This window comes from Lepidochelys kempii, chromosome 10, assembly GCF_965140265.1.
Source record: "Lepidochelys kempii isolate rLepKem1 chromosome 10, rLepKem1.hap2, whole genome shotgun sequence".
NCBI classification, from domain to species: domain Eukaryota; kingdom Metazoa; phylum Chordata; order Testudines; family Cheloniidae; genus Lepidochelys; species Lepidochelys kempii.
In genome coordinates this window covers 59383732-59400262 of record NC_133265.1, presented here as the reverse complement: position 1 = coordinate 59400262, position 16531 = coordinate 59383732, and the positions used below count along the sequence as shown (strand labels likewise).

Here is a 16531-nt window from a genome sequence, read left to right as displayed (position 1 = left end):
TTCCCTCCAGTTGCGTTGATACTACAACTTATATGGAAAATCTGCCAAGACAGATTTCAAGTCATCCTGATTGTGCCCAACTGGCTAAGACAGTTCTGGTTTACGGATCTACTGAAGCTCTCATTTTGACAACTTGTGAACATCCCTGCATTGCTGGAACTTCTAACACAGCACAAGGGCAGGTTCAAGTGCCCCAATCCAGGACTTCTGCAACTCAGAGCTTGGTATTTGGGTGGGCATTGGAAATAGAGCACTCATGTTCCAAAAGGATGCAGTCAATCTTAAGCAAAGCAGAAAGACTTTACGAGAAGCTGTTACTCAGCAAAGTGGAAGCATTTTTGGGGCTCCCCAGAGCAACTTGTCTCCAGAATTCACTGGAATCTCTGCTGTCTTAGGGTATCTACTTTTACCCTTGAGGCTTCAGGTTTCATGCTCAATACTCTGTGAGTGCATTTAGGAGCATTTAGCAGTGATTAGGACTTTCCATCCTCCAGTGGATAACCATACAATCTTCACTCATCCTGACACAACTAGATTTCTGGAGGGGACTTTCATATCCTTCCCACCATTGGTGAAGTTTGCATTTCAGGGGGACCTCAACTTTGGTTGGTTGTCTCTCACTAACTCCCCTCTTTGACCCTCTAGCCATAGTGCTCTGTGGCCCATCTGTCCATTAAGGTGGCTTTTCTATTAACCATAACCTCAGCCAGAAGAGTCAGTGAGCTATGAGCCTTCATGGTGGACCCACCATATACTATCTTCTATATAGAAAAGGTCTCCTTATGACCCTACCCTAGATTTGTCCTAAAGTAGTTTCTGAGTTTCATATGAGTCCGGTAGTCCACTTATTGGTATTTTTTTCAAAATTACATGCCTAAAATAAAGAGAGATGGTTGCATTCTCTGGATGTCTGAGGGACTTTGGCCTTTTATTTGTAAAGACAAAGGATGTTAGACATCTAAACTATTTGTTTCCGTAGCAGAGTGATCAGTGGGTCAGCTGTATTGACAGAGTTCTTTGCTTATCTTCATAACGCTTTCACAAGACATTACGCTCTGGTCCAGGCGTGAGCTCTGAATACAGCTGTGAGGACAGCGATATTACAGTCCGCTATTACTTCTGCATCATCGCACCCATCCCCTGTTTGACCACTGCTTGTTAATCTCTCCCATATGGACTACACGTAAGGACCATCACTCAAAGAAGAGATGGAGGCTACTTACCAGTCCGATGGCACCTTCGAGACTAACGGATTTATTTGGGCATAAGCTTTCGTGGGTAAAACCCCCCACTTCTTCAGATGCAGACTAACACTGCTACCCCTCTGATACTTGTTACCAGTAACGGTAGGTTTTTCGAGATGAGTGGTCCCTATCTGTGTTCCACTACCCACTTCCTGTCCCCTCTGCTATAGATTCTTTCAACTGCAGGAAGAATGGGAAACTGGAGAGGGGTTGGCCTGAACCACCTTTTATGAGGCGAGCTCATGAAGGCCAGTGGACGCTGCTTGCAAAAAATTCTGGACTCAGGAACATGGGGTATATATGCATATCCCATGTGTGTAATACAGATAGGGACCATTAATCTCAAAGACCCTCCAGTTACAGGTAAGTACGCTGTTTTTCTGGGAAGTTCTTCTGTTTACAGGTTTTGAACCTCCTCTTTCTCCCTCTCTTCCCCCCCCCCCCAACATTTTCTCAGTTTGTGAAAGAAACAGTTTGGTTGCATCTTAGTAGAAAAGTAGTGGATTGAAAATATGAGAGCACTTGTTCATATATGCCCTGATTCAGCAAAGTCCTTAAAGGTGTGCTTAAGTTCCATTGATTTGAATTTTGAAGTCAAAAGGACTTAAGCACTTGGTTTGCTGAGGAGGTCCGTAGATCTTAAGACTATGTTTACAGCATTGTCATCTATTGATATGTTTTGACAATTTATGTATTTTTCTTATGTTCCTATATCCTAGATTTAATAAATACATATTTTCACACTCTACCTCTGTTTTGAAACCAAGGCACTAGGAGACTTGTTATAATAATACTTGCATTACTACAGCTATTGTTCCTGGCAGAAAGGAGTCATTTGTGCCAAAAGATTACTTTTGCCTTTGTCAGTGCCAGCCGTGACTTTTTGTTCAGTTCCTGGATCAATTACAATAAAACTACTACGGTGCTGTCAGCTGCAAAATGTGGAAAATTCACAAGAAATTGCTGGCTCTGTAAAGTGTTTTTGCATTTCTTAAGAGCACTTTCTCACCCTGTAGGTCCTTCTTGCGCTACACCATGGGGATCCAACACTTTTTAGCTGCTGGCACTGTAATATAATTAACTATTCAGTATAAAATGTTTTCTTCATGCTGTCTTTTAAGGAGCTATAGATAAAATATTGTTGCAGCAATACGTTCTTTGAGGAAACAGTGATTAGAGCACGGTATTACCCCTAGTTCTCTACAGTTCAACTTATGTATTCTTTTCCTCCTTCCCTAGTGTCTCATGCTTTTATTTTGCAGTTAGGCCAGTTTTATGTGGACTGTAACATATATGGATGGATGTTCTCTAGTTGTAATGTTTGTAATGGTTCATCATGATGGAGCTCAATGCACTGGGTAGTAGTATGTGTGAAGTAACCATGCACATGATGCTTTATGTAATGAGGTTTTGCAGTGCTGTAATTCAAAACTATGTGCTGTCCATCAAATCTTACCTGAGAGGTCTGATTGGAAGGAAGGAGGAAAGAGAGAGCACTGCTATTTTTGAAGCTTAGATGGAGAGAGACATGCAATATAGAATAGAAATTGTTGGTCTTCTGTGAAATTCCGTCTGTACAGGTAAGTGCACAGAATTAACTGTTGGAATAATAATTCCTGCAGCAGTTTATGAGCTGGCTTTAGAGGCACATACTAGTGCTCCAATAGTGAAATGTATCATTTTCACATAATCAGATTGCTTGAAGCAGTTCATATTTCAAATGGAAGAAACAAATTTTCCTAAAATCCATTTGTCTTTCTCTGGCAGGGGGAATCATATGTTGGGAATGTGTTTGTAATCTTGCAGTTTGTTTTATTATTAGCTGTTAAGAATGGGGTTTTAAAAAACATTTCAATGGTTAAGTGTGCATGAGGAGTAATTCTAATATGAATACACTTGTTCACAAAGTAATATTGGTTAAATATTTTACTTCCCAGCTAAAATTATAGTACATTAAATCTCCCCATCTCCTCCCCTTTCTTATTTTTTGTTAATTGAATGTGGTAACCTGGATTTGCATAAAGGGAACTGACTCCAAAGGAGCTGTTACAGAACTGGAAGAGATGGCATGTTTGTTTTTTCCTATATTTAACACTTAAAATTAGCAGGTTTTTTTAAAAAAAAGTTTCTATGTTAAAATAATAGTTTTGCTTATAGTGAAAGAATCTGAGTTAAGGTAGAAATTTTGCCATCTCTGCAATACAAAAAGTATGAGGACAAAGAGCAGGTGACCTTAAAAATCATACAGTAATCAAACAGGTTTCAGAGTAGCAGCCGTGTTAGTCTGTATCTGCAAAAAGAAAAGGAGGACTTGTGGCACCTTTGAGACTAACCAATTTATTTGAGCATAAGCTTTCATGAGCTACAGCTCACTTCATCGGATACACGAAGTGAGCTGTAGCTCACGAAAGCTTATGCTCAAAGAAATAGTCTCTAAGGTGCCACAAGTACTCCTTTTCTTTTTGTGTAATCAAACAATTAAGAATGTTGTTTGTATGTTTAAGTGAATCTGTCCATTTAGCCATTTTTTCCCTCACGAAGATCCTCCATATCCTAGTTGGAGCTTTAAGGACCCTTTGACAAGTTGATCTTAGCTCAGTTTAATTATACCCATTGGAGCTGGACATTGGCGCTCCTTAATTGAACATAAATGTCACTGCTGAGGGATATGAATACCTCTGCTAAGCATTCTCTCCATAAAGCATTGTCAGTTACTGCTATTTAGGTAACAAGAGAGCAGAGCTGTAAATAATACTTAACACTTTGCTAAATCAGATCACTCAGGAAATCTTTAGTTAACTAACCTCCCAACACTTTTGTGTGGTAGGTATTATCCCTATTTTACAAATTGGGAAAAACTGAGGCCAATGTATTGTCACTTGTTGAAAGCCACATAGTAATTAAGTGGCGCAGCCACGGTCAGAATCCAAGAGCCTCTTGTCCTGTTGTCATGCTTGGTACACCAGACTGTGCTGCCTTTCTGTGTTAAACGTGGATTACTTGTACTAAGCCCCACAAATGGCCATCTAGTACTTTACATTCACTTTTCACTAGCTACAGTAGTTTGAATCTGGGTTTTCTTTTGCAGCCTACCTTATTAATCTGACAGCAAGGCAATTGTTTGTTGTTTGCTAGTTTAATAAGGTTATGTTTCTAGAAATACTATTTTAGGCTACATGTAGAAGAATGATACAGGCTATTGCACAAGAGAATATTACACTACCTTTCCATCTTAGCATTTTATGATACACATGGATTTTTCTTTTTGTTGTTAGGTATGGATGAACGAACAGGAGCTTCATCTTGGGGAACAGGTGGTCAGCCAAGTCCCTCATATGAGCCTTCAAGGGTAAGGTTTCCAGTTGACTCTAAGGAGGTTTGGGAATAGTCAACAAAAGGTGGCATTATTGAGCAAGAATGTCTGATGTGGAAGTACTTGGGAGGGATATATCCCTTCAAACATTTATATTAGTGTCTTGTGGTGATATGTTTTGGTGACTTTACACTAATAGTATTAGTTGGTACTTGTATATAGTGCTCTCTACAGTACAGAAATAAATAATGCTTTTCATTTTCAAAGTGTTTTATAGGCCTGGTGTACGCTAAAGAGGTAAGATGATGTAAGGCGACTTATGTCGACCTAACTATGTCAGTGTACGTGCTACAGCCTTGCTCCTGCCGATGTAAGTGCTCTATTACACTGAAATAATAATTCCACCTCCAAGAGAGGAATGGGGCTTATGTTGGTGTAGTTAGGGCTATGTAGTGTCCATGTAGAGTAGACACTGCAGGTTACTTATGTTGGAGGTTGACTGTCATTCTTGTCAATTTCATGGCTCCATGATGGCGCCATGAAATTGACAAGAAAGCTGCTCACAGATTGGGCTGTCACCCTGGGGTGGATGGGGGTTTCCAGCTACAGCCCATCTGCTCCCTGGGCTGCTGGCTCCTTGCTCGGAGCCAGGATTCCCCTGGGATCCTGGCTCTCTGCTCCCAGCTGGGTTGCTGCCTGGGATCCCCGTTCCCAGTCAGGCTACTGCCGGGCTCCCCCCTCCAGTTGGGCTGTGTCTGCCCAGCTCCCCTCCAGGAGTACCGATGCTGCCTGGGCTCCCGGCTCGCCGCTATAAGCCTGGCTGTGCCGAGGCTCCAGGTGCGGGGCTCCCCGCCTTGAGCATGGCTATCGTGCTCCGGGCGGGGAGCCGAGAGACCGGGAGAGGGGGCAACTGGGCTCTGAGGGGGAGCTGCATGGAGCTGAAAGCCTGGGCTCACAGCCCTCCACGCTGCCGCTCTTAAGTCAGCGGAAGTGCTCCAGGTGAGGACATGCATCACTGACGGAAGGAGCGCAGTGTGGATATGAACCAGCAGTAACTACTGTGGTGGCTGTAAGTTGATCTAACATAGGTCGACTTAAGTTTGTAGTGTAGACATGCCCTTTAATACTAAACCTTACTACATTTTTGTGTGGTAGGACTATATTCGTCTCATTTTACAGTGGGGAAATGGGAGTAGAAATTAAGTAGCTTTATTGAGCTATTTTAACTTCTTTTCTTTAATACTCTTCGGTAAGTTTGATTGAGAAAACTGAATAATAAATTAAAACAATGTACAAAAACTAAAATGTCCCCCCTTCTCCCAAAAGCAATTTGCCCACAACCCCTCTCACCTGCTCATTCTCCTCTTTATGCCCCCACCCCCATCCCTCTGGGAAGTCAACAAATTCAGTTCCTGGTGAACTAATTGGTGGAAACAGATTTCAGAGTGGAGTCCTCAACTGTGCAGACACTCTTCCTTAGCCCTTTTACATTTAAAACAGAGGTCTGTTAGCTCCTGTGCCTTAGCTCAGTGGCTCTCAAACTTTTTTACTGGTGACCTCTTTCACACAGCAAGCCTCTGAGTGTGACTCCCCCCCATAAATTAAAAATACTTTTTTATATATTTAATACCATTATAAATGATGGAGGCAAAGCAGGATTTGGGGTGGAGGTTGACAGCTTGCGACCCCCCATGTAATAACTTCGTGACCTCCTGAGGTATCCCGACCCCCAGTTTGAGAACCCCTGCCTTAGCTGATCTCTGTTGATGTGGGATCACGAAGGGAGAGGGAGAGGCTCTGAGATAACCAAGACCCAACACGTTTTAGCATGTAAAGTTTAAAAACCGCATCCCAGATTTTACCTGGAATGGAACTATGTGCAGTTCCCAGAGCACAGATGTAACATGCTCTGTATGAGAGAAACTGCTTTGCAAGTGAACAGCTGCATTTTGCACCAACTGAAGTTTCTGGGTGATCTTAAGGTATGGGCCAGAGTTACAGATGGAATTGGTGCTGGAGGCAGGATTAGAACTCCTGATTTCTAGCTTCCAATCATGTGCTTAGAGTAGGAGACCAGGAATGTCTCAAGTAAAGAAATAATACTTTACAAATAAAATGGAGAGAATTGTAGCATTCCTTTTGCAAATTTCAGGCAGGAAAAAGCTGCTCTGAGATTTAGACTTTACAGCGAGGAAAAACAACTGACTTGCCTTCACAAAGGATATATCTACACTACAAAAGTTATGTCGATGTACAGCCACCGCAGTAACTAAATTGCTTCTGCACATCCACACTGTGCTCCTGATGTTTGTGCTGCTCATCCTTAGTAGGAGCGCTTGCATTGATTGAACTGTCAGTGTGGGGCATTGTGGGATGGCTTCGGAAAGCCAGCAACAGTCAATATAAGTAGCGCAGTGTCTACAACTGTGCTGATCTATGCGCTACGCCTCTTGTGGAGGTGGAGTTAAGTCGAGGTAAAAGACGAGTTACATCGGCAGGAGCAACATTTTAGTGTAGATGCTTACAGAATTAGGTTGATGTAAACTGCCTTGCGGCAACTTAGTTCTGTAGTGTAGACCAGGGCAAAGTCTGAGGTAGTTTTACACAATACTTAACATGTTAAAATTTCCACCTCATTTCTGCAACGTGGAAATTGTACAACATGTTGGAAGTGTTTGTATAGTAATATTTAAATAGTTTGTAACTTAAGGCATGAAGTCCAGCCCTTTGTTTAGTAGACCTTGCAATTGTTTCTACATTTGAAATGGCATTACATGCGTAGTCCTGTGTTGATATTTTTGTTTTAAATATCTTGACCACATTGATAATTAGGATGAGAAACTTGTATATGGATATTAATCAGTGAAAAGCTGAATTACCCCACTGGGATTTGAGCTTATGCTTCTTAGGTTCTGTATCCTACATTGATTGCCTGTGTGTGCATTTGTAGGGTCATATTTATATGGATTCTTGTTATTCCAATAATATGAAGTTGGAAATTTGTTTTTAGAGGTTAGAGATGAAGCAGATAATTAAAAAATTAAAACCATTATACCCTGGCAAAACTGCAGGCGCACATGAGTTACACACCAAAATTGGAAAGGAGAGACGTTGATGATGTCATGGTATGCCTGAAGCGAGAGGGAGGACAAGAGATTAATTCTTTTATTGCTCGTAAGGCTGTGAAAGAAGCATGAATGTAAGCCTGGCTTGAGCATATGGAAAATATTAAGAAAAATGGGGGGGGGGAGTCAGAGGCTAAATACTGGTAAACAAATTGCCAACCAACAGTAACCTTTGATTTAGAATAGTAGGATAATGCCCCCCGCCCCCTCCAATAACTTATGTCAAATTCTGCACTCTTACTCACGTAGAATAGTGCTTTAAAGTGGGAGGGTTCTCACTGAAATCATTTTGCCTATTCAGAGATAATATGGAGCCTGGGTAAAGATGGCAGAATTTGGCCTTAAATCCTTATTCTGTTGTGCCTCTCATACTGTAAATACTTCATATTGGCATAGGACAATAATTTATGATATGTCATTGTGGATTTGTTAAGTAGCACCATGAACATCTTGAAAAAAGAAAAATCTGGGTTGTGCGTGTGCTTATGCGCATGCATGCACATACAAATTTTGGGTGAATAAACTAGAATTGCATGTACCAGTTGTTTCTAAGTGTGCTCATACTTTAAGGTCAATATGGTGTAAATTATATTCACTCCAATGCTTCGATCAAAACAAGCTTTCAGTTGTAGAGAACTCTGACGTGCACAGGAATTTATTTTAGCATAATTTGTGAACATAAATGCTTACATATTCAGTCTCGTAGGACAGGCTTGTGTGGTTTAATTAGGCTTAGAAGGATTGGATTTTTAACTGCAAATGTTGATAAACGTTGATTTCACTGTATACCTATAAATTAATGAAAACTGTTTCCATTGATAATGATCAAAATTTATAGATCAGCAAAGTAAGAAAATTCTGCTTTGAGGACTTATTAAAGTCAAAATCCAGTGGTTTAAACTTCTGAATTAGGCTTGTTACAAATGAACTAGTAGAAACTGGTATGATTGGTTGAGCTAAAGATTTTTACTTTGTATAGTTTGACATGTGATGTTGACCATTTGTGATTTAATCGTTTATGAAGTTTAACTTTTTGAATCTCGACATCTACTGTCATTAAGTAATTGTATGACTCCTAAGCCCCATAATTTCACACTACTGTGAAAATTTAAGTAGATAAATATCTAAAAAAAAAGTTTTTTAAAAATTGGTATCTGTCAAAATTGTACAAAAATGAAACTCAAATTCTGCCAAGCCTATACAAAAATTAAGACTAGAAAACATTGTGTAGAAAAGAGAAACTTTTTATTTTAGAACTATATTCAACTGGAAATGAAGCAGCATAAGAAATTATAGTGAGCCTCAGAGGATATAATCTTTTGTGTATTTTCTTCCCTTTAAAATTGTTTTATTTCTTGCAGTTTTTAAGGATCTGCAGCCTTTGAGGCAAAGTTCCGTTAACTTTAGTTGGGAGCTTTGCCAGAATAAGGACAGCAGGATCCAGATCTAAGAGAAGAAAGCATAAAATGGCCTGAAACTGTGATTAAATGTTCCCATAACAAATTGCACTTCTGAACAGATCTTTCTATACTACATTTTTTGCATCATTTTTGGAATTTAATTTAATAAACATAGAACTAATCCATTATCTAACATACAGGCTGGCTCTAGGGCTGTCCCTAAAAGTTCTTGGGGGGCACTCTGGGTAGCTATGGCTCCTTGGCTGCTCTGCAATGTTAGTGCTGCAGCCATTCAAGTTTAATGGCCAGTGGATCAGTAATTTCATATTCTCCCAACAGCACCATGCGGTGGCCTGAGAAGGAGCCTCAGGAATTCTCCCTTTGCAGACTTTCAGCATCCAGAACCATGTGCAGCAGAATCTCATTAGTTGTGTGGCAGGCAGGGTATTCTGCAGTTGCAGAATATTAAGGAAGATTTGCCCCACAGAAGCAGAGCAAAAGTTGTGCACATCAGATGACTGCCTTGGTTTATGCTGCTAATTAGGTAGCCAAATTAGTTCTTCAGAAAGTTCAAAAGATGTAGTGAATGTAGTTTGGTCCATTATGTTCATTATTTCATTGCATATAAGAAAATATTTAAGGGGGAAAAGTTTTCTGTATATCTTTGTGTGAAATGTTAAATGAGGTGTGGCTGGTCATGTCTGCTAAATATATCTATCTACTTTGTATAGAAAGTCTTAATTTATATTAAAGGAAAACTCAGTGTTGTTTTCTCAAAAAATAGATAACTTTTAGAAACTGTCTATTTAACAGTGCTATAATGGCTAATAAATATAAATGTAGAACTTATTCCATGGTGGCCATGTGTTTCTGCAAAAAATAGGACAGGGAGAAACTCCATTCTGCATTGAAATCAATGGGAAAGCAGGGGCTTAATATAGCAAGTTTAAAGAAAACTGACAATATATATTTATTTATAAATTTGTGTCTATATATTGTGTATATGGTTGGTGGTGGGTGGTTGTGGTGGTTGTTGTTATTTTGCTTTTGTTTGTATTTAAGGTTTTGTTTCAGCTTCTGAGTCTCTGTTTTGCTAATGGTTGATGTCCAGGAATTGCACATGACTTTCTCTCCATACCCTAACAAGATCAGAGGACAACTCGCACTGAGGGTATGCGGGAAAATCTGGTCTGAGTGCGCTGATCTAGGTCATGGGAATGAAGATAAAACTGTTTTTTAGGGAGCAGGCATAAAGATACAGGTTATTTGCTTTTCTCAGAGGTTCCTAGATCTTGTCCGGTGATAAGCTAAAGAAATAATGCAAATTTAAAAGAAAACAGAACTAAACTCACAAGTCTCTATTTTAATATATTGAAACTTACCTAACATAAGACTTCAGTGTCCAGTATTCTTCCCGTTGATTTCAATACAGAATGTTCAGTCTTGTCCTAATTGTTCTTACTACTTGCCTGTTTACAGGAAAATGGCAGTCTCCATGGAAAAAGCTCAGACATCTCCACAGCTATAGAAAAGTTGAAACCTCAAGAGGTACTGCTTAATTTGTTTCTAATTTGAGTGTGTGATTTATCTGCTTGTAGCCTAATGTGGGAGTTCTCCTTTAAAAGACAGACTACATTGACTTAACTGTTTGACTCTAAATCAGTGACAGAATATGGCTGGGATTTTCAAAAGTGCCTAGAGAATTTAGGAACCCAACTCCCATTGAAAATTAAATGAAATGGTCAATGGGAGTCAGAGACTTACCTCCCTTAGGCTCCTTAGAAAATCCCAGCCTACATGTTTAGCTGTAACACTTAACAAATAAGCTTGAAAATATGTTTGACAGTCACTTCATTACACATATTTCACGTCCCATCATTTAGCTTACATTTGTGAGGCTTTCTGGGAATGTTGACTACCATCCTAGCAAAGCAAATTAGGGAGCACTTTTCTGTATCGCTTTCTGTACAGTATTACTGTGATAACCTCAGATCTGGATGCAGAAAGAGGTACAAATCAAGATAGGCAACTTTTGTGTACAAAATACATTGTGTGCATGATTGCCAGTGCTGTCATAAATGTAAATTTCTTATTCAAACAAGTGCTTAAAATGATAATGTGTTGGACCTGTGAATGTTTATATGAAATCCTGTACCTTGACATCCATAAATCTGACACAGTGAACTGTGGCCACCAGTTTAGATTGTTCCCTATCTGAAGAAGATGATAAACTGGGTTTTTCATTGTAAATACTTACAGAAAAATCATCAAAAATTATTGGTTTGGCCATGAAGACTTTCTCTTTTACAGGAATGGATCAGAAATGGGAATTAGTGGGTCCAGTGGAACTTTGCAAAACCCTGAAATCTGCCCTGTCTTTCAGCTGATTAGACTGAAGTCATATTTACTGTGTTGTGTCAACCTTTCTTCCTGTTGTGATTACGTGCTTTCCTGTGAATCCTAGGTCATATGTAAAGGGACAAGCATAGCGATGTTTTGACTTTGGATAGGTGCCCGAATGCTGATTAGCATACATAGGGTCCTCCCTTAAAGAGCAACATACAGCTAAGGATGGTTTTTTTGGTCCACTTGGATTCATGACCCTTTGCATTAGTACTGTAGCAGCCTCATGGACATCTGTTATAGAAAGATGTAAAGATGCTCTTTGAAAGTCTTGCTAAAGACCCTTAGACACTAATTCTGCAGTACTTAACTGAGAGAAATGTCAACTGTATCCTGTGAGATTTTGGCCCATAGCTCTCAGGCATTTTTCTTCCAGTAACAATATGCCTCTCAACCTCCAGTGTTTCCACTTCCTTTGTGAATTGTCCGTTGTAGAAGAAAACTCATAACATGGAAACAAATTGGTGTCATCTCTTTGTCTCGGATAAACATTGTCTTTTACTTAAAGGTTATTCTACTTATACTATAGTCTTTACTGCACTTTGGATAATGGTGGCTTTTATTTTTGTGAATTAAACACCTGTATCGTTGAGGCTTTTTTTTTGTTTTATTTTGGTTTTGTTCTAACAATGCCTTTTTAATGAAAGGAGTGACTTAGTTGTCCATCTGTTCAGCCGTCTCTCTCCAAAGGAAGAATATTTAAAAATGCTAAAATCAGCCATTTCTCCCCATGGTAGGCCTCCTTAGGATTTAACAGCCAAAATCCTAGGCCATAATTTAACTATAGTATTTTCTTCCTGGCATCTAAGTTGTGAGTGCTTGTGTGCAGTTCTGGCGTATATAATAAAATAAATATTGGAACTGCATGTTTTGATATAATACAAGATGGGGCCCAATATTTGGTATATTCATTTTGCCTTCCTTTGCAACTAGGAAAAATTGTCTCCATATACATATATACATTCACCGTAGCTGTCTCTTCTAAATACGCAGTGATGTAAAAGTACCTGAAACCAGAGTTGGCCTGAACATTAGATTTAGACAATACTCTAGCATCAACAGATTGTACGGCCTAACTATCTGTAAGTCTAAAATAGCTGAAAATATATTTTAGAGCCCAAATGGGGTATAGTTTGTGTCTATCCAACTTCACTTTTTATACCAGTAGTACATTTTAATTTGGTAAGAAATCAAAAACAGTATCAAGAAAAGACAGCAAGTTTTGAAATAGTGTTTTATACCTCTTAACCTCAGGTACAAAACGAGAGAGGAAGCTGTTAAATAGCAAAGCAAGACAAGAGGGACACAGAAATCCAGTAAGTGTTATCAAGTCTATTGTGTTTGTGTCCTTTTTGTCCTTTGTTTCTTGCTGTTTATATCTTCCTCTAGTTTATTATTCTGTACCTGAGAAGATGATCTGGTATGAAATTCTATTTTAAAAACAAACAAAACTTCCTGCACTCAAGGGTCGGGAGGCTTTTCCAAATGTAACATAACATGTGTTTATGTGAGTAAATTGATATATGACCAACATTTTCTAAAAAATGGGTTCCAAAATTTAGGCTCCAAATACCATATGTAGGTATCTAAATATGGCAGGGCACTCCTTTTTTAAAATATCTCAGACATATTTATTAATATTCTAATTTTGTCTCCTAGTTTTCCAAGCTTTGTTTAAAGGCTATAGTAGTCAGTTTTTCAGTTCAGTTTGAGGGTTGCATATGGATACAATTTCCTAGAGTGTTGAGAGAAGCATTGAAATCTGTTTGCAAATTAGTTTCCAACAATAAAACATAGTTCTTTGTGCATGATACTTGGTAAAAAGCCAAATAAACAAACATTATCTTGTTTAATATAGGAGGGTGATGCTCATTTTAGGAGATTTTAAGGTACAATTGTGTATTTGGGATAATTAGATTCCGTAGTTCACTAATTAAATCCATACAACTTCAGTGTAATTCTTGACTTAGAAACCAGGGGAATCTGTGACCATTCCAAAATTGAGTACTACTTCAATGAATAAATGTCTGAAATCATTCTCCAAAGCTCTTAAACATGGAGGCTGCATAGGTTCCCAGTCCCATGTTTCCTCCCTGAGAAGCCGCTTATCTGTTTCAACATAGTATCTAGTAACAGCAACCAAACATTTTAAGTTAGTGTTCTTTTACTTCTGGAGGGTGTATATAGAAACTTTCTTGGCTTCACCCATCATCCCCTGAAATCTAGGGTGGTGATAATATTTAACTTTCAAACAGTATGCTGTACAATGTTGGCTAATTAATACTCATACCAATGTGAAGGAGGGTAAATGCTCAGTTTCTTATTTTGGGGGACAGAGCAATGGAAAGGTGGTGACTTGCCCATCGCTATGAGGATTAGAGCTTGGCAATACATAGCTCCTTGTCTCTTGTCCTAGCCATTAAGTAACTACTGTTGTGTATCTGATTTATTAAGCTGAAAGAAACTAAGAATTGGACAGCTCAAGGGTCCAGCAAAACAAGAGATATGGGTTTGAATTCCTGTGTCTGAGTCCTCAGTATGCTGGCAGCTGCAGAGGTTGCATGCCTCTGATAGGGAGAGACGAGGATATTTTCCTCCTATCACTCTAAGCAGCTCTTGATGGCTGAGTTGAACTCAGTCGAGCCTTGTTGCTTAGAGTTGTAGCAGTAGTAGGCAAATGTAAATCATGTGGAGAAAGTGGACCACAGGCCAAGTTTGTCCTGTGCTATGTGGGTATAGTTCAGTTACCTATCATGGTTTCAGACTGCCTAGCAGGTTTGTGGAGCAAGTGGTATTATACCAAGAAAAGAGAGAATACCAAATAATAGAGCCAGACAGTAGTGATGCTGGATTGAAAAGGCTGGGTGTTGGCAAGGTGAACAAAAATCGGGTGAAAAGTAGGGGTTTTCAGTTGACTTTGGTTATAAGGGAGACGTTTATACAATGTTTCCTTATTTATGAAGTAGTACAGTCATTCTCAACCTTACGTGCACTAAAATCCTATGTGACATCAGGAAAAAAGTTTCCTGTCTTCCCCACTTCTAACTAGCCATAAAAAATGGTAGTGTTCACAATCTCCAGGCTGAAAACCATGTGTGACTAATTCTATACTGAATTTTTAAACCATTAATCTTGCTGTCTTCTGGTGGAATTACTTTAAATACTGTCTGTAGCTTTTAGACTGTAAGTGTCATGCACAATTTGAATCATTGTTTTTAAACCTGACTCTCTAGATTCTTAATCTGCAGCCATTTGTAATGGTGGTAACCATTCTCTAATATTTACTAGAGTTAGTTGTGTCAACTGTGGATTTGTAAGGTGTGAGCTATGCTGGGCCAATATGTCTTGCTCCTCTCTTTCACTGTCGTGACTATCTTAAATCTGATTTTTGTGATCTTGTTGAAACATGTCAGCATTGTTTTCAAAAGGACACTGATTATAACAGTTAACATGTCATCCCCATGTCCATCCATTTCCAGTTTGGTTTTTTTTTCACTTGAGAAAGTGAGTGTTCTGTTACCCATATTAAATATTTACTAACCATTACTGTGAGACTCTTAGAATGTTTCACATTCCCTTAAAATTCATAACCTGAGGTGTTACTATTGGTGCTTTGGTGCAGTATGAGATCACTGGGTTTTTTTCCACCTTGGGCAATTGGAGCTGAGGCATATCATCAATGTAGTGCGGTTGATCTTCAGGGCAAAGGGGAAGGTGACATACTTTCAGCAGAAGCATCTCTTTCTCTTGTTTTTAATAATAAACAGCATTCGTGTCAGTCATGGAGGAAACTGCTTGAGGATGGGAATTATGCTTTGTAGCTTGAACTGGTCTTTAATGTTTGTTGATTGTGAATGAAAATTTAGATCCATTACAATAGCATTGTTAGAATGAAAATATACACAAAGCAGGGTTGATAAAAATAATGATTTAATAAAAAAAATCAGATTTTTTTTAATTTAAATCAGATTTTTTTTTATAAAATGCTTTTTGAGGAAAAATCCTATCTAAAGATAGTTTTAATTAAGATACATTATAGCTCAAAGATATCTCATCATGGAATAGGGATTATAAATTCTAATTATATAGTATGAGACAATATATTCATGTAATGTTTAAGAAAAGTCTTGTAAATGAGTTCCAATGGTTCATGGATTAGGGGCCCAATTTTATGGTGTTCCGGGGCTTCTGTATAGATTATTTAGGTTAATCTTTCTATCTACTGTGACAAAGTTCCTGCTCTACCTTGGTGGGTCTTGCACTTATTGGTGGATTTGCTCGCCTTGGAGCTTCATGGCAGCCCTCAGCTTGGCTGTTTCTGAATTCTCAGTCCAGGTCAACTCCTCCTGTGTCTGACCAGAGGTTGAGAGGATTTCGGGGGAACCTGGGCCCGCCCTCTACTCCGGGTTCCAGCCCAGGGCCCTGTGGAATGCAGCTGTCTAGAGTGCCTCCTGGAACAGCTGTGCGACAGATACAACTCCCTGGGCTACTTCCCCATGGCCTCCTCCCAACACCTTCTTTATCCTCACCATAGGACCTTCCTCCTGGTGTCTAATGCTTGTACACCTCAGTCCTCCAACAGTCCGCATTCTCACTCTCAGCTCCTAGTGCCACTTGCTCCCAGCTCCTGACACGCACACCACAAACTGAAGTGAGCGCCTTTTTAAAACCCAGGTGCCCTGTTTAGCCTGCCTTAATTGATTCTAGCAGCTTCTTGATTGGCTGCAGGTGTTCTAATCAGTCTGTCTTAATTGTCTCCAGAAGGTTCATGATTGTTCTGGAACTTTCCCTGTTACCTTACCCAGGGAAAAGGGACCTACTTAGCCTGGGGCTAATATATCTGCCTTCTATTACTCTCCTATAGCCATCTGGCCTGACCCTGTCACACTACCCAATGGGACTCAGAGCTAAGTCTAGAAGATACTATTAGAGATGCTTAGTTTTGCAGTTCTCAAACTGTGGATTTGTGTCTCCAGAGATAACATGCTTGTTAACAGCAAAAATGTTTTAAAATAAATAATATAGAGAGGTGAGAAATAACAGACC

General features: G+C 39.3%; 1 protein-coding gene across 6 annotated transcripts in view; it reads left to right on the top strand.

Moving 5' to 3' along the window:
• The window catches only part of TCF12 (transcription factor 12), a 281050-nt gene that overhangs the window by 90541 nt on the left and 173978 nt on the right, over positions 1-16531 (top strand). For 4 of the 6 annotated variants that reach the window (XM_073303770.1, XM_073303769.1, XM_073303771.1 and 1 more), the window contains one exon: positions 4520-4593. In XM_073303770.1, the coding sequence (XP_073159871.1) occupies positions 4520-4593 (74 nt within the window). Of the gene's footprint in view, positions 1-4519; positions 4594-7628; positions 7683-10193; positions 10254-10561; positions 10631-16531 lie in introns of all 6 variants that reach the window. The other 2 variants (XM_073303765.1, XM_073303768.1) reach the window with 2 other exon arrangements.